The sequence below is a fragment of the Poecilia reticulata genome, chromosome 9 (assembly GCF_904066995.2).
Source record: "Poecilia reticulata chromosome 9, P_reticulata-male-v2, whole genome shotgun sequence".
Taxonomy (NCBI): domain Eukaryota; kingdom Metazoa; phylum Chordata; class Actinopteri; order Cyprinodontiformes; family Poeciliidae; genus Poecilia; species Poecilia reticulata.
In genome coordinates this window covers 14,409,910-14,429,109 of record NC_088838.1, presented here as the reverse complement: position 1 = coordinate 14,429,109, position 19,200 = coordinate 14,409,910, and the positions used below count along the sequence as shown (strand labels likewise).

At 38.3% G+C, this 19,200-nt stretch overlaps 1 protein-coding gene and 1 long non-coding RNA gene across 6 annotated transcripts in view; one reads left to right on the top strand and one right to left on the bottom strand.

The window, feature by feature from the left end:
* Nucleotides 1–19,183, bottom strand: part of mctp1a (multiple C2 domains, transmembrane 1a) — a 145,870-nt gene extending 126,687 nt beyond the window's left edge. For 4 of the 5 annotated variants that reach the window (XM_008418925.3, XM_008418927.3, XM_008418929.3 and 1 more), the window contains exon 1: nucleotides 18,303–19,183. In XM_008418925.3, the coding sequence (XP_008417147.2) occupies nucleotides 18,303–18,842 (540 nt within the window). In that variant the 5' untranslated portion in view covers nucleotides 18,843–19,183. The remainder of the gene's footprint in view (nucleotides 1–18,302) is intronic. The other variant, XM_081610585.1, reaches the window with a different exon arrangement.
* Nucleotides 4,363–5,937, top strand: LOC103470469 (uncharacterized). The gene is made up of 3 exons (XR_014088890.1): nucleotides 4,363–4,484; nucleotides 4,672–4,779; nucleotides 5,016–5,937. It is a non-coding gene; the product is annotated as an uncharacterized LOC103470469 (long non-coding RNA).
* Nucleotides 19,184–19,200: the final 17 nt, after the last annotated feature.

Below are 19,200 nucleotides of genomic sequence, written 5' to 3'. Positions count from 1 at the left end.
ACCAATCTTTGTCCTAAAGAAACACTGCTCCTATGTACTGAAAAGCGTATGTCTTATGTGTGGTATAACTCATTGTGCAGTAGTAAAGTCGTTTTATGCTGCCTCTGATTAGTCTCACAGATTGTAGCAGAGAATGACATTATTCCTGCAGTTGAGCATGATCTAGTTGCAAGTCAGCTGGCAGTGAAATTAATTGTTTGCTTCTGTGTTTCTAGATATTTTCCATAAAAGCTGATAATATATTTCTCTCCATTTAATTTGTTTGACACAAAAGGAACATGTTCAAAAATACATACTGTATAAAGCTATGATTAATAAACTACAACACTTTCGAGGTACTAATGAAAAATGCCAGTGACTTTTTCTGTCTGAATTAGTCATATTGGATATCAAAATCCGACAAGTACAAAGAGAATGTGCCCGCAGTTTTAAATGAACTTCAAATGCACAGTAAACTGAAATGATAAATTCTTTAAATTGGAAAGGTGCTTTATTATCTATGTTGGTGTCTTTAAACACATTTTCTGTAGGTTTAAAAGGAAAGAAGTAAAGCGCATTCAATGAACCCCGCCATTGTAACGCAAAGCATACGCAAAATGGTGCTACGTGGTATAAAATGTTAATTTCCTTGTAGATGCACCCTTACATACACATACAACTGGATGTATTCAGTAGATTATTATGCATAATTTCAGTACATGCAGCTAATACAGCACTCCCCCCAGCTTCTATAAAGTATTCTTTAATAATCTAGTGTTCCCTCAGTGGGCTTCTTAAATCTAGTGTCCCGTGAGGCTCTGCCAGGCAAAGTGTAATTTAGAAAAGTGACAAAAAACTACTGAAATCCAATATTCACTTTATTACTTTTTTCCAGAGCTGTACATGGGCTATATGTACATAAACCAGATAAAACAAGGAAGTAATCACTGTTTCACCAGAGAAAAAAAATTGCTAATGAAAAAAATGATCTCAATATGTCACCAAAGCCACTTTTCCCAGCTCTACTGTAACAAGCATTCAGTATGTTATCCAAAAAACTCAATGTAAAATACAAATAACTCATATTTCTAATAGTATTTTGTAGTTTACATGACATAACATATAAGCCATGATGGAAAAAGGTACAATGAATGTTGGGTAATGCAACTATAACCGACACGTTATATTCAGTAACATATGCAATGGGTTATAAAGACTTGTTAAGGGCGAGGGTTATTTCATTGAAGGCTGAGATCTAGACGCGTATAGGTTCCAGTCATTTCTAAATATATCAGTCACCAAAAGATGCTCACAGCACCCACTCAAACAGCACACTTTCCAGTACAGAAGTGCAAGACTGTAATCAGAGCAAGGTCAGTGCTGATAACGGGGGAAAAAAAAGCAGCTCAGGCAGGAAGAAATTCAAACTCCCTCTCGTTATCTCCTTGGCTTTGCTTTGAGTCATGCTGCATTCAGTGCATCTTGTGAGTGGAAGGTCCAGAAGGTTTTTATGTGTGTTTCTGAGAAATAAATAAATAGATGGTGTACAAGCACCAGAACTGGCACTGCATTTAGAAGTACTTAGATGAAATGCTGGCATACATTTCACTACAATAAATCAACTGTGATAATTTGCTCTAGTATAATATTCTTTGCGTAATAAAAACTTCACAAAGTGGAGGAGAATGTTTGGAGAAGTCCAGGTAGATGAACCCTGGCTCAGAAACAGGTGTTAGTGATCACTCATGGTTTTCCTTAAATGGGGAATGAGGAATCTGGAAATGAAGTCAACCCAACTTTCTAGAAGCGAGTTGGAAAAACTGTTGGTTTCTGATTGATATGCCAGACTAACTAATACCAAGCTAACAGTAAACAGATTTGTCAGTATTTTGAATTCTCAGACATTGTAAAAACTTCAGCATTAGTGTGGCTGGTGTACTAACCTAACCACTTGTTTGTTATAGTAAACTCTGTGACATGATACAAAATGTTAATAATCTGAGCCATTTAAATGTGGTGTGATTATTATCACCTTTGTCTAATAACTGAGAGAAGTGGAAGTATTGGAGAACGGCTTATATTTTTAAAAAGAAAACTGTGGGGCGATACCTGTCAAAGATTTCTAAAACGTTTCAAAATCGAACTGTGTTTTTTTGGACAAGGCTGCAGAGTGTTTCTTCACACCAGCGTACGCTTAAGACTTGAGAAACTGTAGTAGCGAACCTTAGAAGTTTCTCCCAGTGACTCATCCGCTTTCGTTAAAATGACGCCCACATGCACATTCACACCATCACATGATTATATTATACACACCAATAATTCTGCAGCATTTCTTTGACACTTATCTTTATAAATGCTGCAAAGCTTTTGAAATAAGTCTGCCTTCACAGTGAAAAAATGTCCTCCAAGTCCAACAGTTTTAAAGGTAAAACATTCTCCCTCTTCGCTAAGAAAATCTGAAACTGACTTGGCATTAAGATCACTTTTTCTCAAGAAAATGAGACTAAAAGTAGAGGTGGAATTTGGGATTTTCTTTTCACGTCATTTTTTATTATTATTATTCTTGCTTTTTAACAATTAAAATTGATTTTAAAAAGTAGAGAATCTGCAAAATTACTTTGAACTTACTTTTAATCATGAATTTCAGCCAGCTTACTCATTTTGCTGAAGGCTAACAAAATTTCTGCCATTACATTTTTTCAGTAAAGATACTTCTGATTTAACTTCAGGGTTTAGTCTTCTTGTATTCACACCAATTATATTTCGTAAAAAAATTAGATAAACCTGCACCAAGGCTGTTCTTGTTGGATTTTCTTCACTTTTTCCATCTTTGCATCATTTAGCTAAAGCTGTCGTCTGCAGAGGATCAAAGGGCTTAAAAAATTTCACAGCATTCTTCACAAAGCACAAAGAAGACAGTCATCCATAAAATAAGAAAATGTAGGACAATAGAGACATTTAAAAGAATGAGTGTTTCTACAAAATTTTTGATAAGACAAAATAAAAGAGCATCGCCACGAGAAGACCATCTCCCTGTAAAACATGATGGTGAAAGCATAATTGTCTGTGATGAATGAAATGATCAAAGTTCAAAATGCAGTTCTGACCCAAAACCTTCAGATATCTGTCAAAAAGTTGAACATGAGGAGAAATTTTTTTTTCATTGCGAACAAATTAGCTTTTAAAGTAACTTTAGAGGTGAAAAGGTGTTTTTTAAAAATAAAAATAAAACCTAAACTGAGTGAAATAATCGACCATGCAGTAGAATCATAGATTGGCATTTGAATTATGTATGTATTGTGTATATGCCGTGTGTATTTCTGTCTTGTCCCACTATGTTCAGCATCTCAGCCCCAGCGGACCATGTGGACACAGACCTTTGAGAACAGAAGATAGATTTTAAAATATTTCTCAACCAACGTGTCTCGCTTTAAGAGCCAGCCCGAATAAAACTTTATATATAAAATCATCAATCAGTAGTTCTCAACTCCTCTGCTACCCTTTCTTTCAGCTTTTCTTTCAGAAGACAATCAAAGCATCTGTAGTGAGATCTGGATATGAGAGATATGCCAGACAAATGAGTAGCAAGCATTTTGCTCAAAGCTCAAATAAAAGTCAGAGGTGGCAAAATAATGAGGTGGAATTTAAAGTGAGTCTGTTGTGTGACCGTGTTTATGGTCTGTGGTCATAATCGCGAGTCTGAAATAGTGCAACACCTGTTGGAGATTCCAAAATGAACAGTGGCAAATCGGAATAAGCCTGAGTTTATGCAATAAAGAGAACCCGTCTAGCGTTCTTTGGCAACGCTGGTAAAGATGTGTGAAATTCTTAAAATAAATGTACAACTTAGTTGACCAACTTACACCAAACAATTTGCTGCTGCTGTTCTCAAACAGTTGGCTTTAGAAATTCATTTTAACTCCATCGCCATCATCACTACACATGTACTGACAAGAGAAACACAGGTTCTCACACTAGCCTGTTTTCTCACAGCTTTTGTAGTTTTCAGATTTTTCTAGTTATTGCTCAATCTGTAGATATGAGCAAGTTTAGGCGAGTATATGAACACACACCTTTGTTACATGAGTGTCATGTTCTCCCCTTCTTCCCATTATGAAAAGTGGCTAGGAGCATTTTTCTCTACATCGCATCACATTAGCATCTTGGTCAAACAGGATATTGTGGATCACTAATTAGCAGCTCTAGAAACTCTAATGTAATTTATTTTTAAAAATCCTTGTATCACATTTATTTTTATATAAATTGTGAGGTGCTAGGAGGAAACAAAATAAAATATTTTTATAAACGGAAAATTTTTCTATTTTTCAGTGCATGTTATGATTCAAGATGGAACTGGACCATACTCCATGGCAACAAAGTTTTGCACATCACGTGACTTTTAAAACTGGTGAATTTAAACATATACAAAAGTAAAATTAACTTACAGTTTAGACTACAACTACCAAAAGGAGAGGGAGAGAAATTAAGCCTTCCAGCTAACAGTGGTAAGTAACTATGCTTCATAAAAATTACGTTAGTTATACACTGTAATTGAGCTTGGACAATGGTAAAGAGCAAGACTAATAGAGCCTTGAAGATACATTGCTTTCCTATTTATGTGTCATTACCAATAAAAAAACAAATGTGATCTTAATGACGTCTCAATGTTGGCTCTAATGTGTTATATTATAGCCTCCATGTATGAAAAACAATCTAACTTTTCACGCGGAACCAGAGAAGAGAAATTTTCCTGATGGCAGCCTCCAGAAGAAAGACAGGCCACGCTGCCTCTCGCTTCAGGTGAACTTTTTCTCAAAAATGTTACATTTTCCTTACTGTGTGATGGTTGCAACTTTTTATGTTGTGCTACTTCTTTGTATAATGTTTTTTTTACCTTATGTTTTTATTTGAATGAGGCTAAAATGTTTTTATTAGAATTTGTATAAAGATCGCCAAAAAAAAAAAAAAAGGCATGTATCAATGCAATCCACTGTATCTCTGTATAGCCAATAAATTCACTTTTTCTGACTGATCAGGTCGAGACAGCAGGCAGCAAGTGACAGGAGATTCTGTATCGTATGGATCAACAGAATGGTGAATAAACAGGTGGAGAAGAAAATCGCTGAAGTGCAAGAAGAGATTCTTCTCATGTATCTCGAGCTGAGAGTGCACATAGCAGCCAAGTTTAAGGAGCTTTCGGGAGAAGCAGTGGTGACGCAAAGCAGAGAAACCCCCAGATTTAATAGGTTATCTGATACAGAAGAGATGGAAACAATGCAGCTTACAGATGAAGGAGGAGAAGAAAAACCACAGAGCGGTAGTGACTATCCAACACACTCATCACCAGAACCAGATCAAGGCTTCAGGAAGACTTTGGGCACATTCAGTGAATTCTATTTGGTGGCTAACAGAGACACAGACGTCGAGCATTTTTCCAGCAATGATCGCAGTGCGTCGCAAGAGGCCCGACGAGAGCCGATTTCTCCGTCAGGTGACCCCGCTGTCCGTGACAGCTGCAAGGTGATGAAGAAATCGGAGGAGAAAAAATGCCCCCACGATCCCTCCCAAATGCTCACGAGCAGAAAGGAGGAAAGCGTCGAGGACAAAGCAAAAGCGGAGCAGGACGCACTGATGAAGGCGCAGTGGAAGGAGTGGCTGGACAAGCAGGAAATGAAAGGGAAGAAGAGGCACGATCAGAGGAACGTTCACCAAAAAGCGATGAGATCGAGCTCATCGGATAAACAAACGACGAAAACAAAAAAATCTGGACAAGTAGGCACTGTGAAGAAAATCAAAACATATATCAGTGAATTGTTTAATTCTTCTGAAAAGAAAAAGTGGAACATGCTTTACGAGGACGACTGACCCTCAACTCCTCAAGGATTAGCTTGTTGTCTCAATGTCATGCTGCACATAAAGGCTCAAACTACAGTTGCTCAATAAACAATGAACACAGTCTGCAGCGTACCATTTTGTCAGCGCTCCAGAGAACATCAAAGTGAATTAATGCATGAGGTGAGCTGAGGTAAAATTGACTACAAACATGATTTCTTTACCTTCCAAACACTGCCAGATATTGAACACACAACCAGAGTGCGCCATGATGCACAATATTAAAAATAATGTAAGTTACACACTGAAAACGGTTGAAGTTACTTATTTTCAGGTAAAAGGAAAGGCAATACTGTCGCAGACCATCTATGGCTAACGATCCTGCAGCTTGTCCCTGTGCAGTGCAAAAGTTTTATTTTTCTATTATTATTTTTGATGTGAATTAGTTTGGTGACTACACAGACCTCAACTGGACTATTCTGCACAGAACAGAAATAGATGTAGAATTATTTTAAGAGTTATACCGTCATTCGACAAGTGAATAATGGTATAACTACACATATATATGCACAGCGTGGATCCCTGCTTGTTTGTCTATGAGTTGACGCAGGAGGGGATCTCATGCAGGGACGCCGTTCATGCAAGACCCACCAGTCCTTCCAAGTACCAACAAAGCAATCAAATGTGCTGTTCCGTAACTAAATGTTCATACCTACCTCCTATTCCCTGTTCCAGTCAGTGAAAATGCTTTTCGAAATGAAATCAAAAAAGATTACACATGAGAACTGCTCTCACTTGGCAAACATCTAAGGCAGAAATGAAGATCAAAGCTTTTAGATGCCTACATTAATATTCATTTATCAGAGGAAAAATAAAGGCTCAGACCACATTTGTCAGAAAACATCCAGAGCTCTTCAAAACTTCAGAAAATGGCAACGGCAAACTGCAACCGTGTCCAGAACCATCAATATTATTAAATTATAGTAAACGGGGGGTTTTGTTAAAATGTCGTACAACATTCGTTTTCTCACATATTCCAAGTCAGTCTTGAGCGCTCGGTCACAATGGGGCCAATCAATATTTAATTTGGTAATTTAGGTCCACTATGCATTAAATATACAGTAACAGGAAGGAAGGCTGAATGTTAGGATGTTTTCTGCTACACGAAGTGTTTTACATGCAAGTCAAAAAAGTTCAGTTCTGAATTTACCTGATCATGTGTTTAAAACAGGTTTGCTGAGTCTCTCAGACGTTTTGTTGCAAATTTCAAATATAAATTCTTTCCTTTGACACTGACTTTCTTCTTGCCCTTCATCCTTAGTGCTGGAGTGCAGAACTGGCTGCTGTCTGTTCACTAATGTTCACTATATTAAGGCCTTAACAGAACAGATGCATTCATACTGAGATCAAATAGCACACATATAGAAATTTGTGCAGACAGCAGACTGGACTGGATTTTATTTAAGAGTGTCAGATTGAAATGTGCTTATGCACACCGCACTTTTGAGATTTTTTTTTTTTTTTTTTTTTTTATGTGAAAACCATGTATAGTTTTCCTTCCACTTCACCAGCATGTTTGTACTACTTTGAGTTGGTCTACTACACTAAATCTAACACATTGTAATCGTTTTCAAATTAGGTCATTATTGGTTGTGAAGGCAAGAGAAAGTCAGTAATCATATTTCAAAGGAAACACTAGAAAGGACTCGTAGCAAGCTGAAAGCTTTTTTTTTTATGATGTGCCAAAGTGCTTACAGCAGGACAGTCTCATCTCTCTTGGAAGTCAAATCAGATTTTCACCAGCAGGTGGCACTAGGTCTCTTCCACGGTGCATCACAAGTAACGCTTCACATCAGCAGCACCAATAGAAACGCCATCCTGTAGCGTTTCTACAGACTTGCTGTCTGTCGTTTCATTGCATTTTGTAAAAGAGATGACGATGTGCCAAAGTATGGAGCTAAACCATTAAATAAAACCAGAACCTCAAAGAGGTGCCAGTCTTAAAAACACACTCACTAAAACACACACTAAGTGTGAGGTGAGACTAACACCTGAGGGTGTAAGTTGTCTTGTAATGTACATGATCTCCAACTCCTGCAGTCAAACCTAACACGAGAAAATAATAAGTTTTATTGTGGTGCAATTGGTGAGCTAATTAAAACTATAAATACAAAAACTGCTGGATGAATTTAATCAATATGATGGGTTAACAATACCCATTTGTGTACCGAGTTAGAGATCTCACAACCCACTTTTCTACCAGACCACTACAAAGAAAACAACAAAACAAAACAATACTCATCCATTGATTTAAATAATTTTGAATTAGAACTGATTTTGATTTGTATAGGCCATCACAAATAAAAATAAAAATCTGACAGAGAAAAGTGTGAGTAGTTGCCAGAGAAGCTGTGGGTAGCCTAATAAAAACACCATGGAGGGGTTTTCCTGTGTTCATGTGTCCTCAGTAGCTTCTGTGTCATTCAGATATTATTACCATTAGAGTTATCTTATTTAAAAAAAACTACAAAGTTTAAAAAGTGTATGTCTTTACAAGTACGTGATGTGTGTTGGACCCAACGCTTGGCTGCTCTAAATGAACAGCTATAAGTGCTGTAATGCAAAGGTGGTCAACTCACGTCCTCAATCCTACAGAATTGTATGCTTTCTTTTTTTCATGTTTCAACACAGGTGATTCAAATTTAAATAATTTTCCATCAATGTCTGCAGAGAACTGTTTATGATTTATTTAGTAACTCTAGTATGCTGAAGCAGGAGGGAGACCTCAAAAAGTGAGCTGTCAGGATGGAGGATTCTCTCTGCACTGTGTAAATCTGTCCTACAGGCTTCTGTCAATGTTCTCATCTGACATTTATTAGGCTAAAAGCCTTTGCAAGACGAGGCTCTCTGGATCCACACACCAATCAACCTTTAATATGGGTATTTATTCCCAGTTAATTCAAATCCTCTTAATCCTACTACTTTCTTTTTTTTTTTACAAACCTTTTTACACATAAGCAGTTCTGGTGCTTTCATTGCAGATTTGTCCCCACTGGAAGCATTTTTATAAACACTAAAAAATATATTCACCCAAAAGTCATCCAAAAACCTCTTTACTAGTATGTTTGAGTACCACCTCCAATTTGGCTGTTCAACCAGGATTTTTAGAAATGAATGAAAACGCTCCAACTCAACCCGGCATCACTGAGCCTCTTAAACAACATGATTTAAAATTATTCTGTACAGAAATATTAATGTCAGTAAATGTGTTAATGACTCGAGTTTTACTACACGATTAGCACAAGCTTGTACCAGCTATAATTCATTTTTTTTTTTTTTTATTATGAAAACTGGTAGTAAACTGATTATAGGGAGGTTTGATTTTATACAGTGCAATAGGCCTATATGAGGAGGATTTTTGCCTTTTGAAAATCAAGTCACTGTTAAAAAAAAGACGTTAAAAGGTTGTTTTCTTTATAGATCTCCCAAAAAGACAGACAATACCTATTGATCAAGAAAAATGATGCAAGTCAAAGATCTACAGTGTGAGTGAAAACATTTTCCAGGGTAGTCATAGGCAATGTCTCCATCTTAAAAATGTACATGTGTATCAGTGCAGGAGAGCAGAAGCGCTCCTTCTGTCCTCCTCTGTCACCATTATCCCCAAACAGATCAGATGCAAGCCTGCAGCAAACATGGAAAAATAAATAAAAAATAAATAAATAAATAAAAAAAAACAGGCCTTCCTGAGCGGTATATTTAGCTCATCTCAGCCATGATGACAAACATTCTTTTCCCACCAATGTTTAAAACCACCAGCTGTCCAGGTTGCAGCCTATTTACCTAATGATCACGTATGTTTGATAAGCCAGGGGTTTAGCTAAAGTGAGATCAAGTAAAATCAGACGGAATAATCCAGTCAGTTTTATAACAGCTCTGTCTTAGTAAAGCTTCACCATGTGTTGGGCCAGCAATATAGAGAAAACGTGAAAATGAGAGGTACATTTTTAACATACATATATATGTATATGTATATATACATATATCTCATGCCTGTATCAACTACTCTCCACAATTTGTAAGACCAAATGATAATAAAAATGAACTTTACATAAAGATTTTATTGTTCAACGTTTGTTAAATGTCACCTTTTTTTTTTTTTACATCCATCTCTGTCAAATTTTGCATCGAATGCCATTCATCAGCTCCAGTCGACAGCAAGCTTCATTCAGATTGGTAACTTGGCATCAGATCAAATGGAAGTAAAACAGCCAATTTAAAATTCTTGAGTGCTCTGTCACAATGGGACCCATCAATATTTAATTTGGTCATTTATGATAAGGACTAGGAATACACTACAGCACTGGGATGACAGGCAAAAAATGTCTGGATATTCAGAATGTTACACACTTATAAATGACCTTTATGGCCAATTCCAACATTGGTGATTGAACAACCTTTCTATCAACAATACTACAATACTACTAGTTGAAATGTTTGTTTGCAACTACTGCTTAGGGCAGAGAAAGGTACACTGCAGGGAAGCTCTTTTGCATTTGGTGTCCACTCACCACTGAGGAAGTGAGGCCAACATTGAGTTGCAAATCAACTTTGTCTGATTAGCATGAAGAGCAGGAAAACATCCCTGGGCCTTTCCTCAACATGTGTTAGATTCAGAATCAGCAGCCATAGCCTGCTGGGGGAGACTTTACTGTCGTCTGTTTTCCTTTCATTTTCATACCCAGTGTATCTATGAATGCTCACAGTTGCTCCACTTCTAATTCTCATGTTATTAATAGCAAGAGAGAGGAAGAACCAGAAATGTGCACACAGACAATGTTCACTCAAAGCGAGGGTGCACTTTTCCTTTTTGGCCAAAACTTGCCAGATTTTCAACAAATTTCAAACTGGTGGCATTTTGATCGTTCTGTATTTTGTTTGTCATCTTTGCACATACTGATCCAATGTTTTGACTGATGAGTTATTGATGTCATGTCTGGTGGATTTGGGGTCGGACCAAAATGCAGACAACTGAGAGGCATCTTCATTGAGTCCATGTTTTAATGGGGGGAAAAAAATAAGAAAAACTTATATACAGAGAGGCAAACTGCAGGAAGGCAAGGCAACAAGGAGGATACAAGGAGAAACTAAGAACAACAATCTATCAGGAGGATCCAGTGAGGAGTGACAGGAGGAAAAGAGCTTATATACTGGGAGAGTGACAGCTGGAACAATAGGCTAGGGCTGATTGGCTAATAGGTTGCATGTGTGAGGTGAGAGAAAAGTAGACGGAGAGGGGAGAAAGAGAAAAGCACTAGGGAGCAACGGAGAACAAACAGGGGAATTATCTTTAACCACAACTAACACAAGGAATAAATAAACTAAACGAACTAAGAGCAGCCTAAGAAGAGTAAAACATGACAAGACTGATTAGATGAAAATTAAAATAACTGGACTAACAGAAATGAACATGGATGAAGGAAAAATAATGAAAATAAGAAATCAATACAGGAAAATAACAGAATCAAAGAGCCCAAACAAAACGGGAGAGGATGTTTGATGATTGTCCCGGTGGGAAGGTTGGATTAAAAGCAAATTTGTTAAATCCGTTGCTTCATCTTTTGATCCAGAAGGCTGATTCATCTAATTGTTTTCTCTATTCTCTCATTTGCAATCATCACCGTGCAGACATTCACTGGATGTCACTGTGTTCATACAGAAGTGGAAGGAGTTTATTTGTGGAATAATACTGTACAGATTAACCACTTAAGAATTATGTTTCCAGTTTCCAATCTCCAGCTTTTGTACATCTTTGGCCTGCATACTAAAAGCAATTTTAGCATGTTCCAGACATGACTCAGATAGAAAGTTAGTTTTTATTCCGGTGACGTCCTAAGTTTATTTTATATTTTAGTCTGCAACGCCGTGTTTTTCACATGTGCTGGGGAGCATTTAAGGCGTTATGTGACAAAACCATCTTAGACAGCAGAGAACAAAGCTTGAGGGCCACATACTGGCACAGAGCACGGTTCATATACTACTGACTGGGTGTTTTGGATTTGTCCTACAGTTCTTAAAGGGGACACATGTCATTTCCAAAGAAGCAAACAATGCAATCAGTGGAAAGGAGAAGTGAAACCAGATTGGGAGGCAATGCAGGTAAGGTTATTCCCAAAGGCACGTTGAGAGGTGATGGATGGAAGAACATGGATTTTTTTTTTGTTGTTGTTGTTTTTCTATTATTGAAGCAAGAGCTGAACAAAGAACCGGGTCGGTTTGCTGTGCAAGCACTTTAAACTTTGCACCCAGGCTGAGAAGTGTTTACTTAGCCTTTATCAGATGTTACTGACCAGCTTTATAATAATGTTACAGTAATATGAACAAATGAACAAGAGTACAAAAAAAGGTTTCATGACCCGTTTTAAGATATACTGAAATTGAAAATATTCTAAAAGAAATAAATCAAACATATAGAAGGAACAAAGCATAAGAAACACCTCAAAGGAAATGAATTCATAATACTGACGCATAATACACTGAATATGGCAAGACTTATAAATAAATGGACAACAAAGAAATGATCAAAAACACAAACACACACAAAACAATGCAAAACCCAAACACTCAAGGATTTTGACAGTCGGTTAACTAGAAACAGTGACGGGGTGCCATGGCTTCCCAAACAGCCAACGTAAGAGAAACAAGAGAGCTCAGATATGAACAGCCACAAAAACATCACTCTCCAAAACTTCCTCTGACATTCAAAAAAAACTTTCAACTGGAGTGGTATGAGTGAAAAATACAGAAAGGTTTTCAAACCTGTTCATGGATTTGGTAATCAGTCTTCATCTAAAGTTTCATCAAAGCAATACAAAAATAAGAGCTAGTAAGACATTATCCGAGCAGACACCTGGATAAAGGACATTAAAGGCAGCACATTGTCAAACTAAATTAACAATTCAGCTGTTATGACAAAACTTGGTTTGATGAGAAAAAAGTAATTTTTCTCATCAAATTCCCCTTGATGTCAATCACAAATGTCTACTTATACTTTATACTGCTTCTTTTGCACAACACGAATCCCCAAGCATTTTGGTAAATATATTACATCAAATAAAAAGGTTGTAAAGCCTGAAGTTGCATTTTATACTAATTTGCTAATAAAGTCATCAGTCATCTCGTTTCGGTGCCGTCCATAACACAACCCAGTAGACAGAGCATTTTGAGAGGTTGCTCAGAAATTAATTTGTTCTGAACGTTACTGCATATCAGTTCACTACTGTGATCCTTTTAAAGATACAACGAGGAGGGAGTTCATGTGTCTTTTCCTGCAGAGTGTGGCCCAAGGCTGCAGCTCAAAGCTTCCTGTCAGCTTTGAAGACTAATTTCTAAATCCCTAGTTTAGACTAACTTTAAGTTAAATCTTCATAATTTTTTGTCATAAACCCCCAAAGAATGGTTATCTTGTATTGTTAAAGTAGAAAATTATTATTCCCATGAATCTCAAGATTACTTATTTTATTATTAGTCATGGTTTGAATATGCACAAAGTTCAACACAGTCAGTGATGATGTCTAACAGTAAAACTATTGTTTTTTTCCCCCCCAAATGTATTTATTTAATTTGATCAAATATATATGTTTTTTTTCTTCTGCAGTGCTTCTCATATTTTATTAGTACCTGTTGGTAAGATTTTTAATCAGAGCACATTTATTTCGTGAGGAAAAATGTAACTTAGATCACAGGATAAGCTTTTTGATACTTCAGATAAAACATTTTCCATAACTTTGTTTCCAATTCTGCTCCTATCTCAAATGATGAAAAACTGACTTGGATCAACATCGTGCTCACTTGTTACATTACATTACCATTTTAAACCAAAGCAGCTGAGGCACAGCAGTCGAGCTAAACTGAAATGTTTAATTGTTGTACCTGAGTTTGCTTGAATATGTTTTGTTGGAACCTGAAGAAACTCCTGAACAAATCGCCTGTGATGATTTCTAAATCCTCAACTTCTTATCAGTATATTTTATTAATCATTTTTACTGTAAACTCTGAAGTATGCTCATTCTCTAATGGAGTACATTTTACTTAAGCTTTTCTTTTCTTTCTTTTACTTTGGAATTTTTATGTTACAAGATTTTATTTACTTGTACTTGAAAGTTATGGATCTCCTGATAGAGCAACATTTTTTTAAGGTGGTCCTTTATAGGACCAAAGGGAGGAAGTGTTATGACAAGACTTTGTTTTATTTCAATCAATCAATCAAGCAATCAATTTTATCTAGGAAGCACCCTTCACGTTGGAGGCAGCTCGCTGGAAACACATAATAAAGGATATTTCTAAACTGAGTTTGAATCGTAGAGGGTCACAGTCTGCAGGCACAAATACCAGAGTTTTGAAGTGAACTGAAACTGTTTTGATCCTCCTTTTTACTCCCCTCTTTGTTAGAGAGCTGGTGGATATTAAAAGCGATGTACTTTCATCTTTTCTTCACTTCCCTGGACTAGCCGGGGGAGTCATTGTTCATGTTCTTTGCTTAATTTAATATCATTAATCAATTATCTTCTCTAGAAAAGTGAGCATAAGGACATAATGAGATAGGGCATGTTTAACATATATAAAAATATGACTTGCTTGTTAATGCTACTTAAAAAAACAATTTGTGCTTCTTTAGGTGATGAAGATGCAAAGCTGATTCGTGGCATTAATGGATACTGTATCCATTAAACATGATACAGAAAATGTTAAATCGGAGGACAAGAAACACCAGTCACATGTGTTTTACATCGGATATATTTAGCGGTGAGCACTGTAGCCTCTCTGACACAAAAACCTACTTTCCAGGTTGGAGTGATAAATATTTCAAAAGACTGAAAATGAGCTGAGCAGAAAAAAGTATACGGAAGAGCGGGACGGCACGACTGAGAGCAAGTGGAAGAGCGCCGCATCTTAGATTGACAGTCTAAGAAGTAGAGGGGGAGATTCTTCCTAGTTTTTATCATGCAGTAGAGAAAATAAAACGAGTCTTAAACTCAAGATGGAAGCTTTTCTGGTTACAGCCAGAGGCCGAACAGCATGCTGTGAACCTTGATCAGTTTTATGTAACTTAGTTTTTTTAGGCTGTAATGAGAAACAGCACACATAGAAATTATGCTATATCCACATCATTGCCAAACAACCATTTGATTTCCATAGATTTTGTTCAAACTTTACTGATTGATCAAACAATTTCAAATATCACAGCTCTAAGATGGTCAGGCCAGTTGGTGACATACGGTTTGTCATGAAAACAAAAAACCCAGATGTTGGTTCCTTAAAAGCTATCTGAGTAGTTTTGTCTAAATGACACCCATACAACTACGTACCACAGTTTCAAACAAACATGATAGTTGTGGAAGCTGATTGAAAGGAGTTTCTTTTCTCAGCATTCGTTGGAATATCTCCTATTGTAAAAAGTCAACACTGCCTAGCCAGAAGACCTGCACAATACACTGAATTGCAGTCTTCATTAAAAATATTTGTGAGAAACAAAAAAACAAAAAACAAAGAAAAAAATGTTGTAAGGACAATTTGTGTATCACTGCAAAGAACTGCTTGGATTCAAATTCAGCTGCGCCCATTCACCCTCTTGTTGTCAGCAGCGTTTGTCGGGCGGATGAACTCCCATTGCTCTTGATGCTCAGCCTGTAGGCGTGCAGACGCAAAAGTTCACAGACAGTGATAGTAAAAGGTGATGATGGAAAACCAAAGTGAGAAACATGTGGATTAAAACCAGCCGCTGTCATCATACCAGCTACGTAACATTGTCCATGTCTTCTACTGAAAAATCCCAATTTGTTTTTGTTTTTGTTTTGTTTTGTTCTTGACATTTGTTCAACAAATCGCAGAACAATTTCACGACTTACTATAAACAAAAGATGTAAACTATACAGCAGGTCATTGGCTTTTTTTCTGAAAAATAAAGCTTCTACTTTGCTGTTTATAGTGGCCTTGGTTAAAGTAATGACCCTCTTATTTATATATAATTTTCATATAATGTCTTTCTGTTTAGAATATTTGAACATGAATTTTCCTGGGTGTGTGCCACCTCTTGTTCAACGATGGGGGAGACAGGTACCAATCCCCCACTCTGTAAAACGGCAGACCTCAAAGTCCCACTGGACAAAAGCACAAGCCCCCTCGCTGACCGATGGTCAGCCAGGAAGCCTACAGTGATATTTTCATCATATGAGCCCAAAATGAGCGGATGGAAATGTGTTGTGACTGGCGTAACGTGCTTCATAGGTGAGGTAGGTAATGATTAACAGACTATACTGTGCAGGGACTGAGATCAGTGCTATGCAAAACAAAACTTTTCAACAAATGCAAAAACCTGGCTAATGGTTTCCTCAATAAATGCTAACGTATATTATCTATATTTACTATATGGATTTTACCTGTTTAAACATGCAAACTAAGGAGGATGAGACAGGATGGACTTCTTTTTTATTTTACAAAAGAACTTTGTTTTTCAGGCGTTTCACTTCCCTGATATGCTTTGCCTCTGCACAAATAATAAATATGCTTTGCACTGTAAATCCCAAAAGCAGAATGACTTTTTTGTTTTTTGTTTTTTTTTTGTTTTACTGCATTGATTCAATTAATAAATTGCTTTCAGAGCTTGGCACCAAACATTTGTCACATCTCACCATTTAAATTAAATATTTAAATGACTTTTTGCTCATGCTCAACAGTTTGTATTTTATTTATGACATTTCAGCGCCCTGCAAAAGCAGTCACACCCCTTAAACACTTATGCATTTTGTTGTGTCACAACTGCAAACTTCTATAGATTTAAGTGGATTCTTGAAGTAAAAATGGTTTCATTAAAAAAAATGGTGGTTTGCATTTGTATTCAACTTGCTTAGTTACCTCTCAATAAAAGATAATCTTCCATTGATGTAGTGTAATAATTCACTTACTCTTTTCATATGCAGCAGCTGTGATGTTGTCTCAGGTGTAAAACCCAAAGCAACATCTTAATCCTATAATACACAAAGCAGCGCCTCTCATCTGATCTCCTCTTTTCATCCTCTTTATTGCAAACACATTTAGTGCCTGATGCTGGTTATTGAATCTGACAAGAAATGACCACATCACTGTTGCACTGATGCAACGTAGCCGTGTTTACAAAGCGTTTGCCACTGCAACGCTCCTTCACAGCACGCGGAAAATCAAACAAATGACCAACAAAAGCTGGGATAAAAATGGCAACCGTACCACGAGAACAGAGTGCTAAAACTTCCATCGTGCACCGACCTCGCCAGATCTGTGCGCCGTTATGTAACCGTAGACTGCAAAAACAAACAGATCAGATCCAATGATGCCAACAATACTTACCTTCTTATCCCTCTTCAAATTGGTACTCTGCACTTTCCTTTCAAATTTATTGGCTCTAGCCAATTGCAGCGAGGAGAGTGCTTAACGTCTAAATCATTTTTAGACAGAACTCTGGATGGTGTTCAGAGGCGAGTCGTGAACCCCTGAAAAGTGGCCAAATTAAAAGCTTTGCGATAGCCGACGCCACTTAAACAGAACACACTCGTGTGTTCTCCAGTGTTACACACCTGTACGTCCGTTCATTTTTCTGTGTTTTCTTGTACTGAACTCTAAACGTTACAGCAGGTCAGGCTGTCTGGTTAAGATAACCTAAACACTTGTCTGTCACTATTCTCATCATACTGTCTGCATTTTCCAGCCTAAATCATAGAGAATCATGCGAAAGTGATCACACCCCTTGAACATTTCGTTCACGTTTCTGATCTACACCATTCCACTGTAGCTCTGCCTGCAGGTTTGGGTTGTTATCCAACAGGCTTTCATCCAGGAGAAGACTGTATTTAGCTCTGTGAATACTTTGGGATTACACTGACTCAGAGTTGAGCGATGTTGGGAACTCAACCTCTGTCAAATTGCAAAGGTATGAAAAGCTAATGATCTGTGAGCATGCAGTCTTGTTTCTGTCCCCAACCCAAAAATCCTGTGACACTAGATGACACAGTGTCCACTGCACTGAAGGAAGAGGCACTGGAAAGATGAAGGGCACAGAAACTGTCTGTTTAGAAAGAGTTGATCATGAGGTGACTGCTGTGTTAAATTCACAAATAGAGGTAACACAAGACGCAGGAGGTCCTTTGCTGATGAAGAAGGGGTGGAACTGACTGTAGCTCACTCGTTCAGCCAATACAGACCGACCCGAGACACGCTAGAATGAAGTGAAAAAAAAAATCAATGAGCGCATCACATGACAGAGTCAGGGGAAAGAAAGGCTGATGCCCCATCATCATCATCATCATCATCATCATCATCATCATCATCAAACTTGTCTCCTTTCCTCAACATCCAGCTAAATTAGGTCCAGCCACGCTTTGATCTTTATCGTGGCCTTACTCGGCTGCAGTATATGACCTCTTCTACATGACTGTGTTACTGCACGGCTTGCTACTCACAGAATCACTCGCGTTTTTACGCAGCTGCTCTTCCTCTCCTCCCAGCTCCGCGGCGGGATCCACCACCAGCTTCTCGAAGCACGCCGAACCGAGAGAGGAGCTCTTCTGCTGGTACATCATCAGCTGGGACACGGGGAGTTTGGGGCTCCCGTGGGCCGTCAGCTCCGGTTTGCTGCCTGTGGCCCCAGAAGCTGTCCCCAGAGCCTGACAGTCGGAGCTCATCTCTGAGGTCGCGTCGCCTCCGCCGGCGGCGAGCTTGTCTCCTTCGAAAGGCGCCGGAGTGGAGCAGCATAAGTTCGGCTGCGATGACGAAAACACCCGGTCCAGCTGTTTCTTTTTCCTCTTGAACATCCACAAGCCGGACTCCTTCTTGGTGCCCTCCGCTCCTCCACCTCCCCCGGATCCGCGGCGCTCCGAGCCCAGCTTCGGACTGAGCCACGGCTTGGTTTTCTCCTGGAAATTCTTCCACATCCTCCGCTGGTAGGACATGGACTCCTGGCCCCGGCCGGAGCCTCCGGGTTTTGGTGATTTTTGCTCCATGGTGCCAGGGCAGCAGCCACCCAGCCTGAGCACAGTCTGTAGCTGGATCGGACGGGTGTCACAGCCGGGTTGCTGCTGCTGCTGCCGCTTGTGTGCGCTTCAGCCGATAATCAGTTTAGAGCGCCGAGAAGGAGACGCACGCCGTGATGATGAAGTGGCTGCCAGTCCAACGGGGAACCTCGCAGAAAGACTATGCAGACGTTGTACATTACTGTCACACAACGCTATAAACGAAACAAACAGGCTGTTTAAATACAAGTTATCTCCTCGGTTGTAAAGTTATAAACGCACTACAGGATTTTTTTTTTTTTAAACCTGTCTGCGTTTGGCTGTGGGTTTCTCTCTCCTCTCTCCCTGG